Source organism: Monopterus albus, unplaced genomic scaffold (assembly GCF_001952655.1).
Source record: "Monopterus albus unplaced genomic scaffold, M_albus_1.0 scaffold70.1, whole genome shotgun sequence".
NCBI classification, from domain to species: Eukaryota; Metazoa; Chordata; class Actinopteri; order Synbranchiformes; family Synbranchidae; genus Monopterus; species Monopterus albus.
In genome coordinates this window covers 1,353,042-1,373,847 of record NW_018127950.1, presented here as the reverse complement: position 1 = coordinate 1,373,847, position 20,806 = coordinate 1,353,042, and the positions used below count along the sequence as shown (strand labels likewise).

The following is a 20,806-nucleotide window of genomic DNA, read 5'->3' as shown; positions in this document are numbered from 1 at the left end:
TCTCGCCGGGAGCCTGGGTGCCGTTGTGGAGGAAGAAGGGGAGGGTTGAACGATAGCCAGCACTGCGCCGTCGGTTCGCGGCTCCAGTCCCCGCAGAGATGGTCCTTCCCCCCCGCCTCCATCTCACTCGCCGTTTCCCTCCACTCAGCGCGCAGAAACTCCTCTTCCTCCATCCAACCATTTCGCCACGCCGAGACATCGACATTTTTCCGACCTTGCAGCGTTGTTTCTGAGCTCAGCCCAGGGCGATTAGGCGCACTCCCGGAGGCCGACTCTGTCTGAGCCCCAGCCGAAGTTTGCACCCCGAATATTTTATCGGGTAGCTTAAAGTTTTATGAAGGCCATATCTGTGTCAGTGGTTGTCTAATTTAATGCAAGTGGGCGATCTAATACTCTTTTAACTTAAATAACACACTTTTTTCCCCAAAAGTTTATACTTTTTACTTATCAGTGTCAGTTCCACTTTAGAGATAACGGTCCACAGAGCAGCCTCCGTATATTTCTTAATGGCTCCAAATCTCTTTTAGTAAATTGTAAGCGGATGTTTGACAGCTTCATTTTGGCCCAGCATGTGTTTTATTTTCAACTCCACTTGTGTGTTTGTGGGCGGAACCCCGTGTCGGCCAATCCAGTCAGTCTGATTCAGGGAAAACAAATGACTTTCAGGCTCTCGGCCTTGTTAAACTGTGATGCGTTCACTTGCTGTCGAAAATATTTCATCACCGTACAAGAGCAGTGACAACCGTAGAAACTGTTAAAACTGATTAGTAAAGTCATATGTGGCACTCTCCTGTTTGTCCTAAGTGACAGATAAAGCTCGGAAAAGTGGCTTTATGAGCTAAATTAAAAATAATGAAAAACAAATAGTAAAGTGATTAAAAACTAAAAAAAAGGTAACCTGCAATAAAATGATTGTGAAAGTAAGCAGGCTGAAATGACATTTCAATATTGAGCTGAGTTTAAAACTGTGTTGTATTAGTTCACAAGTTTATGGTTATACTTTTGTCTGTAGTTATTAATGTATGAATATTTATTTCATAATGTTTTATGATTTGTTTAGAAACACGTTGGCTCTGTGTAATGGATATATGGTGCATTTTCCTATGTTGATGGTTTCTGTGTAAAGGATTTGTATTGTTGAATCATATCAATTTTATTTCTTGAGTTTATTCTTTACTTATTTACATTTGATTTAAATAATTGCCAAATAAACTTAACCAAGCAATTTCTGCCTAAAACGTGGTGCTGTGTATAGAGTGTAATTTTTTTTTAATTCCAAGAGTGGTTGAGACTATGTAAATGGTGTTGTCCAATATGGGAGTTCTGAGAAATTGGTGTTTACTTGATATTATTGAAGGCAGCATGCCCCAATAGAACAACCCCCAAGCTCTCACTTGGAGGATAAAATGTGAACAATATGCTGGGAGTGAGTGTGAAAAAGCTGCTTTCTAATAAACTGATTAAAAGAAGCTATTTAAAGAGGGTGTTTTTATTTTCAATAAAGTGAAAATCCAAAGCATGTACAGTGTTTTAGCACACAAACACATCATTTTCAACACAACAAAAGCAATGATAAATTACAAATGAGTTGATTCCTGATTATATCAACAGAACATTGGGCTCAAAAATTCTGTCTCATCATCCACTATCTACTCATTACTGCTCATCTCATTTTATAATCATGAAAGCAATTACACACTTTAAATCATCTTTCTATATATATTGTAAATAGGTCAACTGGACAGAAACAACCTAATTATTTGGTAAACCATACACATTTTATCAAATGAGAAACTTAAACACAATTTAAAACACTTTAGAATAATTAAAACAAAGCCTATGGTATGGGGCAAAAGCAGATGTGATACTCCACGACAAATCATTATGTGGGAAAATAAGAGCTGACTTATACGTTATCAAAGCAGATATGCAGATCTACAATCACTTTAAGTCTATTTTGTTGTTATTCATTAAAAGACAAAAAAATAATAATTAATTTAACTCACATCTTAAGGAAAAATACTTCTCATTTAAAGAAATTCAATGTGTTTCCAGGATCAAAACTAAGTAGTAGTAAATAAACAACCCGGAGTAACAGAAAAAAGGGAGGCTTTTTTCAAGAAACCTAAACTAATGTCATGTGAAAAGATGAAATATGAAAATGAAATGTGGAAAATGAGAAAAGGATCAAGGGTCAAAAACCTAGATTCAGCCACACAAAAGGTTGCATGACTTCTAGAAATGAGAAGTAATTTCCTCTAAAGATAAATAAAAAAATAACAGAACAGTTTGAAATGGCAAAGAGTTGTTTACAAATACACATATTTAAAAACACCTGACATTAAATTTCCACATAATTACTGGCAAAGGAGACCTGAGTTAACTTAAAAGTTTGTGAATGAAGGGTGATGTTTATGGCAGTGGGGACTCATAGTACACATCCTCTCCAGGCTCCTCATCAAATATCACTCTGGTGTCATCGGCATCCAGCTGCAACACAAACACATCCAGTTACAACAAAAAAAACCTACATTTCAAATAGCACAATAAAGTTCTAAAGCCCGAGCTTTGGGGTGAATGTAACAGACACACATAGGTGCTTACACATTTCATCTCCATGAAAGAAAAGATCCTGCCGGTTATAAGCATGCGCAGAGGGATGGTGAGAATAATAACAAAAGGCAGCGCCAGAGAGGCGGGACTCATCTTCACTGCCCACATGCTAGCCAGGCACACGATCTGGATCAGAGTGAATAAATGCATCCGCAGTGGCTTCACCTGCACAGAAGACAGCAGAGGAAGGCATTAGGTGCCAAAATGAACATGAATATTTATAATTTACAATAGGATAATTAACAAGGGGATTGTCCCAGGTTTAGGGGCGCTGAGATATAAGGGAAAATTAGAACATTGATACAATCTAATGTGACAGTGTTGTGCATGGAAGGATTCCTGGTCTTTATTCTCGAAGGGCCCAAAAGCTTTTCTTTGGAGTGAATGCTAACATTTGTTGCTGAAGAGGCAAACATTTACAAAGAGACAGAAAACCCCCACAAACCAATACAGAACAACCACAGAGGTGCAAAAGAAGAAAGGGTGATGAAGAAAATCACTAGAAAGAAACACAAAATGGCCACACAGACATATATTCCAAATAAAAGGCTTAAAACTACCTCACAGAAACACAGAAGAGTAAAAAAGACACAAAAGGACCACAAAGAGGACGCAAAATGATCACAAATTAATGCAAAATGACTGCAAAAAGATGCAAATCAACCACAAAAAGAGACAAAACAACCACAAAGAGACACACAGGGGAACTTTGTCAGAGATATTAGTCCACTGAGTCCCAAGGCAATTATTAGAAATACGTTACTGCACACAAATAAGACACCAAAATAAACTGCAGCCTTCAAAATGATCACAGTGTTCACTCGAGACCTCCTGACACACTGGCAACAAAAAGTTAATACACTAAGCTTAACAAACGGTGCCCCCCATTTTCCTGGTATTTTAGTCTTCTGCATTTTCAGACACTGCATTTTCAAAATACTTATCTTCAGACATAAGAATATACCACATGAACATATAACCAGACTTTAGTCATAAACTCTGTCTGAGGAGGATTCATACCCTGCTGGCGTAGGCATCAGGGGGATAGTATTTCTTTGGTGTGAAGAGAAGAAGTATCCTTTCCCACATCTGGACTCCACTGAGAGAGGTAATACCCATGTAGAGGAAGATGCCAAACAAGGCTGCTATAGGAATCAGCTTCAGTATAGGTTCCATGTAAATAGAAGCACCTGGAAATCATAGAAAATGGATGATTAGTTTAATAAAGTGCTTATTTATTCTACCATGCTGTATCTGTATCAGCACTCTAGATGGCAGCACCTACCAACCAGGATGGCCACAATCAAGCCACTGATCCTTTGCTCTATCACCCTGTTGATCTGTGGTTTCGGGCCCTTGGTCATGACAGTGAGAGCGTTGGCGTGGGTGATGGATCGCACAGTGGTAGCACTCAGCCAGGGCATCCCAAAAATAGAGGCAATGCCTCCCATGATGACCAGGATGAGCAGATCCAGATGAAAACCAGATCCTTTCACCATCTTCCTCTCAGGTTTGCTCACAATCAGCCTGGAGATCAACAGAGACCATTGAAAGAAACATTTTCTTCAAAATCTTATCTTGAATTTTTTTCACAGAGGTAAACAGCTCCATGTTAAATAGAGTGTAATGTAACTCACGTCGTAATCTGGGACTCGAGGAAGATGAGGATGAAGACGAGCAGTGCTGGTATACAGCTGGCGACCATCATCCAGATGGGGAATTTGCCATCCTTTCCCATGGGGTTAATGATCCACTCTCTTTCGCCGGGGTTGGACAACTGAATACCTTTTGGTACAGCCAGTTTCTACAAGTACACAGGATTATTTTTGATTTAGCCAGTTTATCAGCGAAAACACAGCAAGGCGCAAATAGAGGTAGAACCTTGTCCTTGAATAAATAATTCTTGCAGTTTTGTGCTGATGTGATTTGAATTCCTGAACATATAGACTTGAAAAATCATAGAGGATTGTAACTAAGGACACATTGTGTACAAGGAAAGGAGCTTATGTTTGATCTATAGGAACTTAGTTTTAAAAGGTTTAACTACACATTATTAGTACAGTATATCATTATACACCATCGTAAGTACAAACTTATGCAGTTTGTTGACTTGTGGCAACCGCCAAATGAAGGTCATAGTCTACCAACCTTCATATTTATAAATGTGCCACCAGTAACACATCGGTTAACAATGTATGGGTGTGTATTGGAAGTTTGAATAGTGTGATAATCATTTATCATTACATGAATTAAATTCCAGTTATGACTCTGACTTATGATGTAACAAGAAATATCCCGATTCACTCCCACCTTAAATGTGAAGGACTTTCAGTTCATGTCTAAGGTCAAGGTTATTTTCATCATTACTAGTATAAGAACTACAACTAAAAGATAACTGTATTTTTCCAAGAAATGTAAGAGTGTAAAAATGGATAAAAACAGGCAAATGCTGAAAAACAAGCAAATAAAGATCTGATTCTGTTTTTCTTTAGGAATACTAAAAACGGCAGGAGACAAAATACTTTCAAGAAACAACTTATTCAAATACATAATAATGTCATGGGGGGCTCTGTGGAGGAAATGGACATTTTTTCATATTTAATAGTTTAAAAATGATTGAATTTGTCTTTGACCAGTTAACTAGACCATATCCACACCCCTGTATTTGCTCCAAACTGTTAAACAACTGATAGCCTCTGATAGAAAGTCACCTTAATAATATTATATACATTTTCCTTATACTCTGTGCACATTCTATAAAATAAATTACATTTTGTTATGAGTATTTTTAGAAATGTAGGATTTATTTGGCATGACTTAATTGTTACACAGCACTCACCTGAGTGTAAGTATCCCTAATAGCGACATCCACACCAACCATTATGAAAAGAGCAATGGGAACGCCAAAATCTCCAATCAAACGACGAACCTACATAGATAGCAAAGGATACAGCATGATCAGAATCGCAGGTACCTACTTAATCGATTTCTCATTCATAATACTTTTGAGTCATGTCAAAAAAAAAAAAAAACTCTGGGCATAGAAAGTTAATCTTACTTTGCCGGGGAGGAAATGACTATTCTTGAACCAACGGAGGAAGTATGCGATGAAGAAGCATCCAAACATCAGGCACATAGACAACAGGGCAGTGTTGGGGTAGGGAAACGGCTGCTGTGTAGGAGCAGGAGCGGTTACGTTGGGGGTGTGCGTCTGGATGCTTTGTGAGTGGAATGGGTCAGGCAGTGACTCGTTCAGTTTGCCATAGTTCAGGACCAGAGGGTGGTCTTTGAAGATCTGAGTAAGAGGAAATGAGATGTCAGTGGTAGCAAGAATAAAAGACAACACATTAAGACAGTGATGGCGGGAATATGATGACTGTGATGTGAAATAAAGGAATGAGGTGAGGAAACCATGACGAGCTTATAGAAGGTCTCATAGATGAAGATGAGTGAGATGAGGATGGAGAAGATTTCTTGGGTGAAGCGGGAGATGAATCGGACCAGGAAGCTGCCTTCAGCGGCCACGATGATGACTACTATCACTATCAGCCACATCCCCACCCAGGTACGACCAGCAATGTACTCAATATCGAAGGATTTGCAGAACTAGAATGCAGAACAAAAGGTGCTGATGGAGAAATAAAAAGGTTTCTAAAAGAGTGATTTCAGGGGTTTTAACATGACAACTTGTACATACTTTGAAAAAAGCTTCCTCAAACACCAGCAGTGGTCCAGAGAAGCCGATGACAAGGATAGGCTGGGCGGCGATAAGACAGAAGATGATGCCGTGGATGCTGGTGGAAATCATAAGCTCCGACACACCTATCATTTTTTCAGTTTTTTCAGCTAGAGTCAGATAACAGAGAGAATTATTAATCATATTAGAGGTCAGTGAAGTCCTGTAAATGAACTGAACCTGAGAAATCCTACACATTTCTCTCTGTCTTGGACTTTCTTTTACCTAGCAGTCCTCCAAAAGTGATGGCCGGGGACAGGGCAGCGAAGTAGATGAAGATGATGGCAGCAAGCACCTGAGGGTTCAGGGCATGTATGTAGTCGCTGAGGTAGTGGGGGTAACGGCGTTTTATGTCCTTTACCATCCCACCGAAAGGATAGCCGGTACGGGCCAGGGGGTCCTCTTGCGGCCCCTCTGGTCCCTCAGCTGGAAAATCAAAGCACGAGCTATAGTTATATGTTAAGAACACAGTTCTCATATAACCTTTTTGGTTCTTTTAGCAAGGATAATAATGTTGACTGTCCTTTTAAATTAATATGTAATTAGGTAGCTTCAGAAGTGTTTATTATGTCACTTTAGGATAGAGCCAGGTTAGCCGTTTCCGGACTTTGTGCTAAGCTCAACTAACCAGCTGCTGGCAGGACAAACATGAAGGTCATATCAATCTTTTTATTTAATTCTCCAATACCAGAAAGAGAATAAGCATAATTCCCACAATGTCAAACTTTATGTCAAACATGTTTACAAATAAATTAATGAGCTATAATTACTCACAGATGGAAATACATTTTAATCAGTATTCAGTTTTGTAGTACAATGACCCAAAAGCTTCAAAAATGGAGGATGAAACTATGATTTGAAATGTGAGTGCAGATTGCTGGGCACTGCAGGTAGTGTACTGTTTGCTGACCTTGGACCCTGTCGCCAAATGCAAGGCGTGTGTCACTGGGGCGGAGTCTGTCATGCAGCATCTTCTTCTGGAATTTAATGACAGGTTCCAGCAACACCTTATCTTGGATCTCAGTGGGAGGAATCACGATACTGCAGTCCATGAAGTCAGCAATGGCATTGGTCACATCTTTGTCACTCTTGGCCAAGAAAACCTCCAGACAGAACACCTGCACCAAAAGTGATACAGAAAGCCTTTACAGTTCTGCACCAAACTAATGTGGCTACTTTTCATGGGGGGTAGGGTTATGTGAGCTCATTTCTAAAACTAGTTTTCCTCTCTGCCTATTCTCTCTCCTCTCTCACCCAGTCGGCCAGCAAAGCACCCATGGCTCGCCCAGTTTCGCTGTAGTCTATTCCACTATCACTGGGGCCCACCAGCACAAAGATGAAGCGAACAGGGACAGGAGACTCCAGAGCAGACTCCATCACTGTGGAGTCACTCAGCCTGACAAAGGCCACCGCTGGTTTCTGCAGGAAGTCCAGGACACCTATTGGAAACACCACCTTTTATATATATCTGCTTCCACCTGGAGACACATCACTGCATCAGAATTGCATCAACATACCTGAGAGGACAATTGAGGCCTCCACCGTGTCAGAGCTGTCTCTCTGCAAGAATAACGGTGTAATAGTACTTCAAATATCCACTCTGTTGTGGTAATTCATATATGTGTTTTTAATGATTGCTCAGAAGATAAAAAACTAGATAGAACTGAATATAAAACCACAGAATGATACCTTCTTTGTTACAGAAAAGGTCTGCATTTCAATGTCTCCAGAGGGAGTAACCACAGGTTCCTCGGATTGACTGTAAGAACAAATAAAGTAAATATAAAGTGCATGCTGCAACTTTGCGGCATGATTGGCTTGTAAAAATGAGCAGACAAACGGTGGGTCCTGTGAACTACCTGCGCTTCATTAGTAGAGCTCTCAGCAGGTCATCGTGATCACTTCCACGAATCTCCCTCTTGTTCAGCAGCTCATCAGCTACTTTCTCAGCCACGGCAGACAGACTGTTGGCATTCAGGTCGAAGATGAACGCACCTACGATCACGCGAGATTATGTGTTACTGTGCTCTTTTAACTGGTCATGTTCAAGTGATTTAAAACATATAATATATACACTGATTTCAATTTAATCGTTCATTTTCAAGATCACCTGTGCTCATGGTCTTGCGCAGTTGGATAAGACTCTTAAAGGTGAGATAGGAGACATGAGAAGGACCCCATTTTCCTGCAGCCTGGTTAAAGTTCTCCTCATAGCCCACCCAGCGTGCAGTCTCCTGCCATGTGTTGTCCACGAACTCATTTAGCTCTACATAGGCCTGTGGTAATACAATGTGGTTATATAATAGCCAGTATATAATAGTGAATCATATTAATACGCTTTCACATCTGATAAGAATGTCAACTGACTTGAGCATCCCCTCTGGTGGTGGCGTTGGTGTTAAGGTTCAGATAAGCTGAAATTAAGAGACAGGCAATTGAGGCGCACAGGTTTCAAACATCACATTCTGATGAATTCATTAGTTGCATGAAGTCAATAGAGTTTACCCTCTGAATCACTGGGGATGACAGTGACCTCTACAGGTCGCTCATCTTCCTCCTCTTCCACCTTCCTCCTCCTCTCTAGGTCATAGATGTCATTCTGACCTGGTGGAGTCCTGTGGAGAACCAGAAATGAATAAAACTATGGATGACTTACACCACAGGCTGTTTTTCCTGCCTCTTTAACTCAGCCCTTAAATGATTGTTGTTGTGTTCTATGTTTGCATCTATGATGACTTTGAAACCTGTAACTGTGGTTCGTAAATAACTAAAATCCATTCAAGTAAAAGTCTCAGTCAAGGCAGAGGAAGTTCTCCTTCCGTGGTCAAACTGTGTGATTCTGTTCTTAACCACAAGAGGGGAGAATTGCTCAACCTGTTTCTTATCACGGTCACTGACAGCTTGGCTCATGTGACTTTATGCCCCACAGTTCAGGTTCCTGGGCATTTTACTCACAAACTGTACAAATCCAACCTATTTGCTATGATTGGCTGAACCTTACCCATAGCCCTAACTCTGCTCTCACATTTTAGGGAAATTATTTACCAGTTCATGGCTTGTACTACAGTTGTAACTATGACTATGAATCTTTTTACTAAAGCAAACAAAGTAAAATTCAAGGTAGCTACACTATCAGTCAAACAATTAAAGGTTTGGACACATTTTCCTATTAAACTGAATGGGAAAGTGTGTCCAAACCTCTGACCGGCAGTGTAAAGCCTTCACTGACCTAATGTTATTTGATTCTCTCTATTGTGAAAGTTGATATATGATGAGTTCAGTAAAACCCTAAACATACATTAACTGATTTTTTGCCACTTGCAACACAAACTCTTAACATATTAGTTCTTATGCCAAACATGTTAACAAAAAGATGCTACTTGGCATCCAGAATCGAAATAAGCCTTTATTTGGATTTATGTTTGTGACCATGTGGTCCTATTCACTCTCCTTCAGCCCTGTTTTGGTCTCCACCAGCTCCTGAAGGTAATATCTGCTATCTGTTTCTGTCCATTGCTTTGTAATGGCCAGATAATGGACATAAGCACACAATGCAAGTGCAACCTGCAACAGGTAACAGTCTAACTACTGTAACCACAACCACAGAGAAAACACTTACAGTCTCACTGGAGAGGGGAAGGACATGTCATGGTCTTCAAATGACAGATCACTGCCCTAAAAAAGAGGAAAGTTGAATTAATAGAAGAAAGCAGGATGAACATGGAATGGTGAAGGGAGAATATGTATTATTGCAAGATATATACTGAACAAATCCAAATTTCTAAGTCTCCTTTTCACTTTATAAGAGGCTTGGAGAACAAGTGTAATAAAATGAGTCATAAGAAGGTATTCACCACCATAAAACAAGACTTGATTCTTGTAGACTGCTATTTTCTTAGAACGTTCTTCAGATAATTAGCTTGAATAATACAACATACTGTATGCTGTAGAAATTTTAAAGCTTACTGTTCTACATGTAGCTTTATCTTAATGTTAGCATCAGTGTGTAAATGTTAGATTATATTGCTTATGAGGAAAAAAAGACTAACCTCCTCCAAACTGAAATTGTTTTCCATTGAAATTTTTCAGATGTTGACTTGTCTGTCCTTGTCTGACTTGTCAGCTACTTTTTTGCATTCCCTAAGACCAATAAGGAATGAATGAACATAAAAACAATTTCACATTCAGTACATAATAAACATATAAAATGTGAGATGCACCAAGGCACAAGTGACAAGTTTTTGATATACTTTTAATGCAGACATATAACAATCAAATGTCGTTTTTTAATCTAGCCAGGGTATGTTTTTACTACCACAGTTCCCAATTAGGCCTGCTCGCAGCTTTTTAGAGGCACTTTTGAGTTTACTCTGAGTATTTCTAGAGAGCTGCAGCTCAGCACAGATAACCAATCAGCCGTTGAGAATGTGAGCGATGTTTTAGTTTAAATTGAAGATGCACAGTCTTATCTTTAGAGTTACACCCATCTTCCACCAGATACTTCTCTTCAATTCAGTGAAAAACTAAATATTATGCAGGATATACAGCTATTGTAAACTCAAATCTAGGCAGAAATACACCATAATATACTTATTAATAAATGATATGCTTGCATATAGTTTTTCATGTATTAACTATCAATTTGACAAACAACTAAAGAAAACTGGCACCTTTTTATAAAATTGTAACTGAAAATATTTCTTAGGAAACATTATAAGCAGGTTATAGTAACTTCAGTAGAAAACAGAAAGCCTTCCTGTTACACATTCACTTTATACACAAATGATTAATAGTAATGCTTTGAATAAACAATTTACAGATAAGACATATACATATGAACATATTATGTTTATGAAGACATTGTTGTTTACAGGTAAAATTCTTCACCCTATGAAACTGAGAATATGCTGACATTTTAACACATAGCCATGAAATTATGAAAACGTTCACTGGCTGTTACTTTCCAGTGGTAAGAATTCCGCTTGACCTTGACCTCAAATAAGCAAAAATATAACAAAAAACAAACAACCCCCCCAAAAAAACTTCTCATTGCGGAATACACAGTAAACAATTTGCAAAAGTTAATTTTTCCTTTCTAGAAAGTAACTTCAGAACAAATAAGTAATGTAGACTAAACTCGTACCCTTATCTTGCAAACACGGCAAAGATAGAAATAGGAGAGGTATATGCTGCTTTCTTATAAGGGTGCATCAGATATATATCATGTTTGACCTCTTCCCTCTAGTTCATTAGTGCTATAAATTGTGCCTGACCCCTGCCCAGAAAAGGCCACGCCCCTACCTGCATGCAGGTGCTCCCACCTGGTCTCCAGCACTGGAAACTGGATGATCTCTGTTCTGTCAGCCTAGACAAGTCCAAAGATAAAGTGAGCCAGGACAAATGAAAAGATGAGTACAGTGACAGAAAGAGAAGAGCGGGAACACCCATATGAAACTACGTCAAACCTAAGAAGTGCTGTACCCCACAACCCCTCTGGTTGATGACCAAGTTGGTGGGAGGCGGGGGGGTGCGAGATAAGGCCTGTGTGACAGACAAACAGCCCTATCATCCAGGGACACCTTGAAATGGGGATATCCCAGCCCTAGTTTGCCCACTCCGCCCTATCAGCCGTGAACCAGGTCCAACCTCAGACTGCTGCATTAAGAATGACCTGTATGGACCAGCTGAATTAATCTTGTCAGAGGGGCACACAGGGGCTAGCGAGGGTAGAGTAGTGGGCAACGCAGTGTCAGTTACTGCGTCATCTTATTTACGTACTGGGGATTCCCCTACGATAAGAGGGGGTTGCTCCTCTTGATTATCCTGACGAAAGATGTGATAAAAAACATAAAACATTTTCCATTACAGCAATCAAACTCACTTGGTTTGTTTCCATAGTAGTACATGCGGCATGGTAGCAAAAGGGTGAGGCATCTTCTGCAGCTGATTGGAGCTCGATGCTGGTGGTCCAACCCATCCTGATGACAGATAGTGACAGTGGTAGCATGCTAACATCTGCTAATTAGCACATAATACTAAATATTGGAATGACTGGAATGCCATTAGTTGTAAACAAGAAGAGTAGGACAGCACACCTCAGGAATAATTGATTTCAACAGAGCACAAAACACAGTGTTTCAGCACCAGCCCTTCCTCAGTGTGCAGACAAACTATTTGACTTATTAGACATCTAGAAAATTTTGGATGGGGTGGCCAGGCTGGGGCACTGACTCAGAGAGGCGTGGTACATTTGAAAAACATGTAAAAAGTCATTTAAACCCCTAGTTCTATGAAACAATAAAGAATATATTATTAAGAATCAAATTATTTATTTCATGTAATAATGAGACACACACATGATGCTTTCTCCTTAGTTATCCCCAGACAGGGACATTACTGGTGCACAATGTCCACCCACTGAGGTGAATCCACAATAACATAATCAAAGAAATGAAAGCAAAATTTAGGCTGCATGCATGATAAAATAAAACTAATTTGACCAATATTAATTATAAAGCATGAGAAAAGGCAACAATTTGTCATTGATTTTCATTTTTCATTCATTAATACTGTCAGCCATCACACTGTGACTCTGGCAGGGCTGGCCAATCAGATTCTGGGAGCGGCCAATGTCACCCATGGCCACCCCCTGGATTCGCCCGTGGACACAGGTGCTGTCTATGACACAAATCAATGCAACATCATAGCCATTAAGAGGACTGGTCTGTTAAACATTTTTCAAACGCTCCTAAATATATGTTGCATAAATTTCATTACAAAGAATAAAACTAAGTAACTTTTTCTAATAAACAAAGATGAACATTGTCAGTTTGTAAAATAAATGACCAGAATAACCTGAATGTATGCAACATATGTTATATTTGGGAACATTCTGACAATGTTTCATTGACACGTCCCATGATGTTGCACTGTTTTGTGCCATATAGGTCACCTCTGTGTAATGGCTCACATTATTTGTCTGCACACCGAGGAAGGGCTGGTGCCCAAAATGTGTTTTGTGCTCTGGTTGAATAAATTACCGCTGAGGCATGTGCTGTCTTACTCTCCTTGTTTATAACTTTTTTTGAGGACATAGCACCCCTGGACTGATCACGTCGTTCCAATGGTTTCATTGGTTTTGCAAGTTGGAATTAGTTTTGCAGTTTTGAATTTGGTCATAAACCGACATACAATACTGGACAGATTAAAATATGACCTGATGATGAACCTAGGTTTATTGTCTCAGGATCATGAATGTGTGTAGCAGTTTTCTTGGCAATCCATTGTCCACATATTGAAGCGCTGCATCCCTGCAATAATACTACTTACCACAGGGAGCAAATATCTTACAAAGGGGGACAGTGAGCCTGAGCTAAAGACACTGTAGCTCAGTACTGTTATCACCACTTGTAGAAGCTATCTGCTATGTCCATGTGTCTCAACACACAGTGTGCAGGCACTCCCAGTCTGCATACAGCCTCTTAATCCAAACACACGTTCAGAATCATTAGCCTTAATATGTTAGTTTTGGAATTTTAAGCATAAGATAGCAGATTAAAATACAAATTTTGTTTTACACATTGCTAAAATTTTTAAAAATGTGTTAACTTAAAGATGATAAAATCACTAGAGTACCTCATAACAGCTAGAAAGGTATAACATAAAACACTTATACAAGAAGCACTAGGCATGTAGACAGAGTGTGATTTAGACTTTTTACTAGTGGTTAAAAAAAGTGAATATTTAATTGGCTGAATCATGACATGTCAGCTGGTGTCTGGCCAGTGTTTCTGGTTGTTTATGATCATCCTGAGTAGTTATTTAAAATATCAGTTGACCAATGAAAAACCACCAAATTCACAAAGTCTACAACTATTCACTGAAAGTTTTCATGAAAGTTGTTATGGCATCAAAACAAAGTAGATTTAATGCAACTTTTATGAGAGTGCACACAAAAAAGACCCTTTGATCTAAAAGTGGGAAAAGATTGGTACAAACTTCCATCCATCCATTAAGTAACCACTCATCCTAACGAGGGTCACAGGGAGACTGGAGCCAATCCCAGATGACAGTGGGTGAGAGGCGGGGTACACCCTGGACAGCTCGCCAGTCTATCACAGGGCTTGGTACAAAATTATCTAAATTAATTACAAATATAAAATACAAAATACATTTGCATACATACTCACTTCATCACAAATACTATATGCCTAAATAATCAGAGGCGCAGCCCAGTGGTTTTAGACTTTGCATTACGAGTTAAATAAAGATAAATTTAGTGTAGACAACTGTAGTATAAACCTGTCTCTTCAGTACTTTTTATAGGCACTGGACATGTTCAAACCTTTTCCTGGAGGACTGACTAAGGCAGCGCAGATGGGCTCTATCAGCATTTGAACAAGCAGGTTGCTGCGAGTTATCACTGACAGCCAGAGTCAACACCAAAGACCCACCTAGTCCCAGTGTGTAACATTAAACTACACAACATACCGTCCATTAACAAGTAGTAAACACGGTGTGGGTCAGCGCAGTGCCACTTCACTCAGTTTAAGTATTACAATTATTCACATTAAAATACTAGTGAAGGCTTTGTCCTGTATAGACTATATTCACAATGATCTCAGTAAGATGTCATCATTGCCACTTCACTAAATCTAATTTCTGTGCTCAGTGGTCTCTGACTCTCGACACAGGAACAAAGATATTAACCTTAAAGATGCTCTTGAGACTTTTGTGTTGGTTAAAAAGGCTAAATTAAAACACTTTTGAGCTTTTGACTTATCTTCATGCTACCATAAAAAAAAAAAAAAAAAAAATCAATCAAGAGTTGTGGCAGTTTCTCACACTTGTGCTTTCATTTGAACTCTGTATTTGACCACAGTGTGACACTATCTTGTTTTTGAACTCTGGTATTCTGGAAGCCAAATGCTGAACACGGCGGTCTTTGTTGAATTTGGCGCCCCTTAGTGTAAACAATGTTGAAAAACACTACATGACTGAAAGATTTCACAGTCCTGCTCATCATTATAAAACTAAGAATGAGAAAATTCAAGTGCAAAATTGATTAAAAAAAAAAAAAAAATTGTTTTCCCAGTGATGAATTAAAACTTTTGTTGCAAACAAAAAAAAAAAAAGAAAATAAGTTTGCATGTAAACTGATTAGACAACTGGACAGTTTTACTCAAATCTTAATTTGTCTAAAACAACATTTGCGTAGGTGCAGAAAGACAAACACTGAAGTGTAAAAATAGCGCTGTGGTCTCCGTCGTGTTCGTCACCTCAAGCTACTGTTGTCATGCAAGCTGTTAAAAACAAACAAAAACCCTGTTGAACGGTGAAACAATTGGTAGTTGCTGGCCACCATTACCAAGAGACTTATTATGTCAGCTGTGAATGTCACCCAAAGGAGCGGCTCTGTGTGAAGGCAGCATACCTGATGGGAATTCTTTGAAATGGGGGAGTGTTGTTAAACACAGCACAATCTTGTAATACCACAGAGAAGAACAAGATTCTTGCTAAACAAGTTTTGTAATGTGGCTATTATGCAAAAGGTTTATGCAATATGTTCACAATGAGAAAGGAGAAGGAACAAGTGACAAACTATACCTTAAATCATTTACACCTTTATTTAAAGTCGTTTTGACAAGTGACAGACCACTGAGTGGTGTTCTTCAGAAGCACTACTGATGACTAGTAAAGTGTTTAAAGCAGTTATGAACTCTCAGGAAAAATTCCCATAGTAATCAAATACTCAGCATAGAATAATAAAGAGGCTTCCTTTATGCAACTACGTTGTTCTGTCCTAGCATTCACTAGAAGCTGGTAACTGCACAAGATAAAGAGCAGAAGGCAAAAACAATAATTAGGCAGTTAGCGAATTCCAGGTAATTAAGTGATAAGAACGTAAAAGTAAGCTCCCTCTACTCCAACATCTCCTCTGCGTCTCTGTACCTATAAGGAGGTAATTCCAGGAATGAATTCATCATACCACAACCTTTTCATTTGAGGCTACAGTAATCATTAACAGCCTGGAACACCACTATGAGAACAGAGAGGAGAGATCGATGCTGGAGAAGTTTGGTGATCTGCATCAAAGAAAGCAGCAAGTGGTCATAGTGCATCTCAGTTAGACATCGTTGTATCCCAGCCTGTTTTGTGTCGAGGTAAACCAGAGGTGACACTGGATGTTTACACTTGCATGGGCCTGTCTTGATGCTGCTGCTATTAAAGCAGATCAGGGAGGTTTACATTATGACGCATGGTGCCCGGCTTTTGGTGATCTTCGGCACAGGTTTTCCTTCTTGGGCCATTTTGATTGCATTCATAACCTGTGGCAGGAAACATAAATGCAGAAACAAGAGGGTGTTACTCCTGTAATTTATATTTTATGGGCAGTTTGTGTGGGTGTTAAGCCTGCAGGTTACGCACGTCCTCCTCATATGGGAAACCACCAGTCTCAAGCTTGGAGAAGACCAGCTGCCCGTTGATTACAATCTCAAAGCTGCCTAAAATAGAAAATAATAAAACGAGACAACATCACCTGAATGTTCTCTGGTGAGCTCTTTGCATGAGTAATACGAGCCTACACATCAACAACAAAAGGATCAGACACAAACAAATTTCGGCTCAGACTTCCGCTATCATATCCTCTTTCAAGCTGAAATCACACTTACTTCTTCTTCCCACGAAGCCTGACACATCCGCATCGGGAAACTCATCCTTGACAACCCGGGCGAGCTCCCGATAGCGGGGTTCGTATCCTCATCCACCACTAGATTGAAAAATACACGTATTTTAAATACGACTAGCAAAACACACCGTGTCTGCTAATAGTGCTGCCTTGTCACTGAGCATAGCTTAAATGTTAGCCCCGAGCTAACGACGCTAAAGGTATCTTGCTAATTTACATCAAGCCTAAATTAACTGGGGCAGGCTCATACAGAACCGAGTTAGTTGACAACTTAACAAAATAAATATGAGTAAATAAAATATATATCTACCAGTATTCAACTTTAATTTCCACTCCCATTGCGTCTGTTTGTCCAGCTGCGTGCCCAAGCTCTGTTTGGTTTGGTGCTACTGGAACACTGACCGGAGAGAGGGGCGGCGTGTAAACTGAAGACTTCTGTCAGAACAGCGGAAATTAGTCACTCTGACACCAAAATAAGATAACTTTATTTATAACAACAAACGGCGTCACTCAAGGCAGCAACAAAGATTTTTGTAGCTTGAAGGAAAAACCAAACAAACAAACAAAAAAACTGGTTACTCACTAGCCAATACAGTAGGCTACAGTAAACATTAGGGTACACATGTCCAAATCCAAATACTTTGAAAGGCATCACAGGAAGCCTTATCTTTTAACCTCTTATTTTAAATTTAGTCAAATATGTACTTAAAAGTGGTTGAACAAAATATACTTAGTTCTGGTCTATTACTACTGGACCCCACAAAAGCTCAGTGATTATTATTCATAGAAAACTAAGTCATATTTATCTTGATTGTTGTTAATTTTTTTCCAAACACAATGTCCCATATTTGTAAAGTTACTTAATAATGCTAAGAGTTCTATCAGTGTTACAAAAAGTAAGCTATACACCATGAACTATCTTTCTATCTGTCACGTTCAATAGAAATTTCTGTTTTGCTCATTTTCATTTTACCTTAAACCTGTGGTGAACTCTATCCACACAGAATATCTGAAGTGCTTACTCAGCAAAAGATAGCACAAACTGTCCTTGAAAAAGTATGCACTCTTTGATTCTGTGTGTCATCTAAGGACAAACACAGATCTGCATTAAGCCGCTTTATTTCACACTCACTAAAGGTTGCTCATTTTATCACATAAAAGAAGATTTTTTCCATAACAACTTGGTGTCAGAAGTGGGATTTCTCGTGTGATCTTCTGGGACGAGCTGCGGCCAGTGACTGGTCGTCCTGGAAAATAAAGACTCCAGCCCCTAAACCTCTGAATTATTATTATTATTATCGAGTTTGATTTTCCACACGGGGATGATTACAGTGGTGTGAAAAAGTGTTTGCCCCCTTACTGATTTCTTATCTTTTTGCATGTTTGTCACACTGTAATGTTTCAGATCATCAAACAAATTTAAATATTAGTCAACGATAACACAAGTAAACACATCATGCAGTTTTTAAATGAAGGTTTTTATTATTAAGGGAAAACAAAATCCAAAACTATATAGCCCTGTGTGAACAAGTGTTTGCCCCCCTGTCAAAACACTGGTTTATCGCACCTGAGTTCAATTTCTCTAGCCACACCCAGGCCTGATTACTGCCACACCTGTTCGCAATCAAGAAATCACTTAAATAGGACCTGCCTGACAAAGTGAAGTAGACCAAAAGATCCTCAAAAGCTAGACATCATGCCGAGATCCAAAGAAATTCAAAACCAAATGAGAAAGAGAATAATTGAGCTCTATCAGTTTGGAAAAGGTTATAAAGCCATTTCTAAAGCTTTGGGACTGCAGCGAACCACAGTGAGAGCCATTATCCACAAATGGCGAAAACATGGAACAGTGGAGAACCTTCCCAGGAGTGGCCGGCCGACCAAAATTACCCCAAGAGCGCAGCGACAACTCATCCAAGAGGTCACAAAAGACCCCACAACAACATCCAAAGAACTGCAGGCCTCACTTGCCTCAGTTAAGGTGAGTGTTCATGACTCCACCATAAGAAAGAGACTGGGCAAAAATGGTTTGCATGGCAGAGTTCCAAGACGAAAACCACTGCTGAGCAAAAAGAACATAAAGGCTCGTCTCAGTTTTGCCAGAAAACATCTTGATGATCCCCAAGACTTTTGGGATAATACTCTGTGGACAGACGAGACAACAGTTGAACTTTTTGGAAGGTGTGTGTCCCATTATGTGTGGCGTATATGTAACACCGCATTTCAGAAAAAGAACATCATACAAACAGTAAAATATTGGTGGTGGTAGTGTGATGGTCTGGGGCTGTTTTGCTGCTTCAGGCCCTGGAAGACTTGCTGTGATAAATGGAACCCTGAATTCTGCTGTGTACCAAAATATCCTGAAGGAGAATGTCCGGCCATCCGTTTGTGACCTCAAGCTGAAGCGAACTTGGGTTCTGCAGCAGGACAATGATCCAAAGCACATCAGCAAGTCCACTTCTGAATGGCTGAAGAAAAACAAAATGAAGACTTTGGAGTGGCCTAGTCAAAGTCCTGACCTGAATCCAATTGAGATGCTGTGGCATGACCTTAAAAAGGCAGTTCATGCCCGAAAACCTTCCAATGTGGCTGACTTACAACAATTCTGCCAAGATGAGTGGGCCAAAATTCCTCCACAGCGCTGTGGCAGACTCATGGCAAGTTATCGAAAACGCTTGATTGCAGTTGTTGCTGCTAAGGGTGGCCCAACCAGTTATTCGGTTTAGGGGGCAAACACTTATTCACACAGGGCTTTGTAGTTTTGGATTTTGTTTTCCCTTAATAATAAAAACCTTCATTTAAAAACTGCATGATGTGTTTACTTGTGTTATCTTTGACTAATATTTAAATTTGTTTGATGATCTGAAACATTACAGTGTGACAAACATGCAAAAAGATAAGAAATCAGTAAGGGGGCAAATACTTTTTCACACCACTGTAAGTACACAAAAACCAGAAAATCTAGAGAAAAAAATATGAAAGAAGTGGTTGTCTTTCTGTGCTCATCGGGCCATGTGTATTTCTGATCATAGTCAAGGTGAGCTCAGCCTTCTCAGAGAAGCGTCGGCAGGCTGTGGAGGAGCCCTGCTAGGTGAAAGTGTATGGAGTCACTGCATGGTTGTCTTTTGTCTCTGTGTGCTGACAAAAGAAGTCTGGTACATAAAACTACAAACTGTCAGTTTTACAGTTATTTCAGTTTGAGAGAACCAGACTAGTTGTTTCCCCACTTTATGCTAAGCTAAGTGTGACAGATGCTTAGATGAATGTCTGATTAAAAACTGAGGCTACTTAAATTTCTCATTCTGCTTTGTGTTTCTGCTTTAATTCTTTCAGACAGGCTAAGGCCCATTACTAATGTCAGGCTTGTGTTAGTGGGACCAAAGGGTGCTGGGAAGACGTCAGCACTAAACCCAATCCTGAGCAGGGAGACAAGCCAGCTGCTCAGCACAACAGCCCAGTGCCTGGTTGGAAAAGGAGTAGTGTTTGGGAGAGCGGTGACTGTGGTGGACACACCAGGCTGGTGGATGAAATACTTCTGTGAAGAGACCACCATCTTTGATTAGAGGGAGGTGGTGTTTAGTTTGTCTCTCTGTCCTCCTGGGCCTCATGTCTTCCTGCTGGTGATCCATGTGGACAGAACCTACAGGAGAGCAGTGCAGGAACATCTCCAGCTGATCAGCGACCACATCTGGAGTCGTGTCATTGTGTCGTTTAGTTTTGGGAACTGGCTGGCCGGGAACGCCGCCCAGCAATAAAATATAAAATTG

General features: G+C 39.7%; 2 protein-coding genes across 2 annotated transcripts; both read right to left on the bottom strand.

The window, feature by feature from the left end:
- Positions 1–1,465: 1,465 nt before the first annotated feature.
- Positions 1,466–11,804, bottom strand: slc4a1a (solute carrier family 4 member 1a (Diego blood group)). The gene is made up of 21 exons (XM_020605522.1): positions 11,651–11,804; positions 10,399–10,489; positions 9,969–10,024; positions 8,855–8,964; positions 8,717–8,763; positions 8,460–8,625; positions 8,209–8,344; positions 8,039–8,108; positions 7,867–7,909; positions 7,604–7,788; positions 7,260–7,467; positions 6,575–6,775; positions 6,311–6,459; positions 6,025–6,219; positions 5,672–5,908; positions 5,453–5,542; positions 4,251–4,417; positions 3,899–4,140; positions 3,634–3,803; positions 2,605–2,778; positions 1,466–2,490 (listed from the first exon to the last, which is right to left on the bottom strand). Exons 2-21 carry the CDS (start codon positions 10,423–10,425, stop codon positions 2,413–2,415), a joined length of 2,751 nt encoding a protein of 916 aa, XP_020461178.1. The 5' UTR covers positions 10,426–10,489; positions 11,651–11,804; the 3' UTR covers positions 1,466–2,412.
- A 4,148-nt stretch (positions 11,805–15,952) lies between these two features.
- LOC109963166 (migration and invasion enhancer 1-like) lies at positions 15,953–17,471 on the bottom strand. Its single transcript, XM_020605491.1, has 4 exons — positions 17,350–17,471; positions 17,023–17,120; positions 16,778–16,854; positions 15,953–16,677 (listed from the first exon to the last, which is right to left on the bottom strand). Exons 1-4 carry the CDS (start codon positions 17,376–17,378, stop codon positions 16,594–16,596), a joined length of 288 nt encoding a protein of 95 aa, XP_020461147.1. The 5' UTR covers positions 17,379–17,471; the 3' UTR covers positions 15,953–16,593.
- Between the last annotated feature and the right edge of the window lie 3,335 nt (positions 17,472–20,806).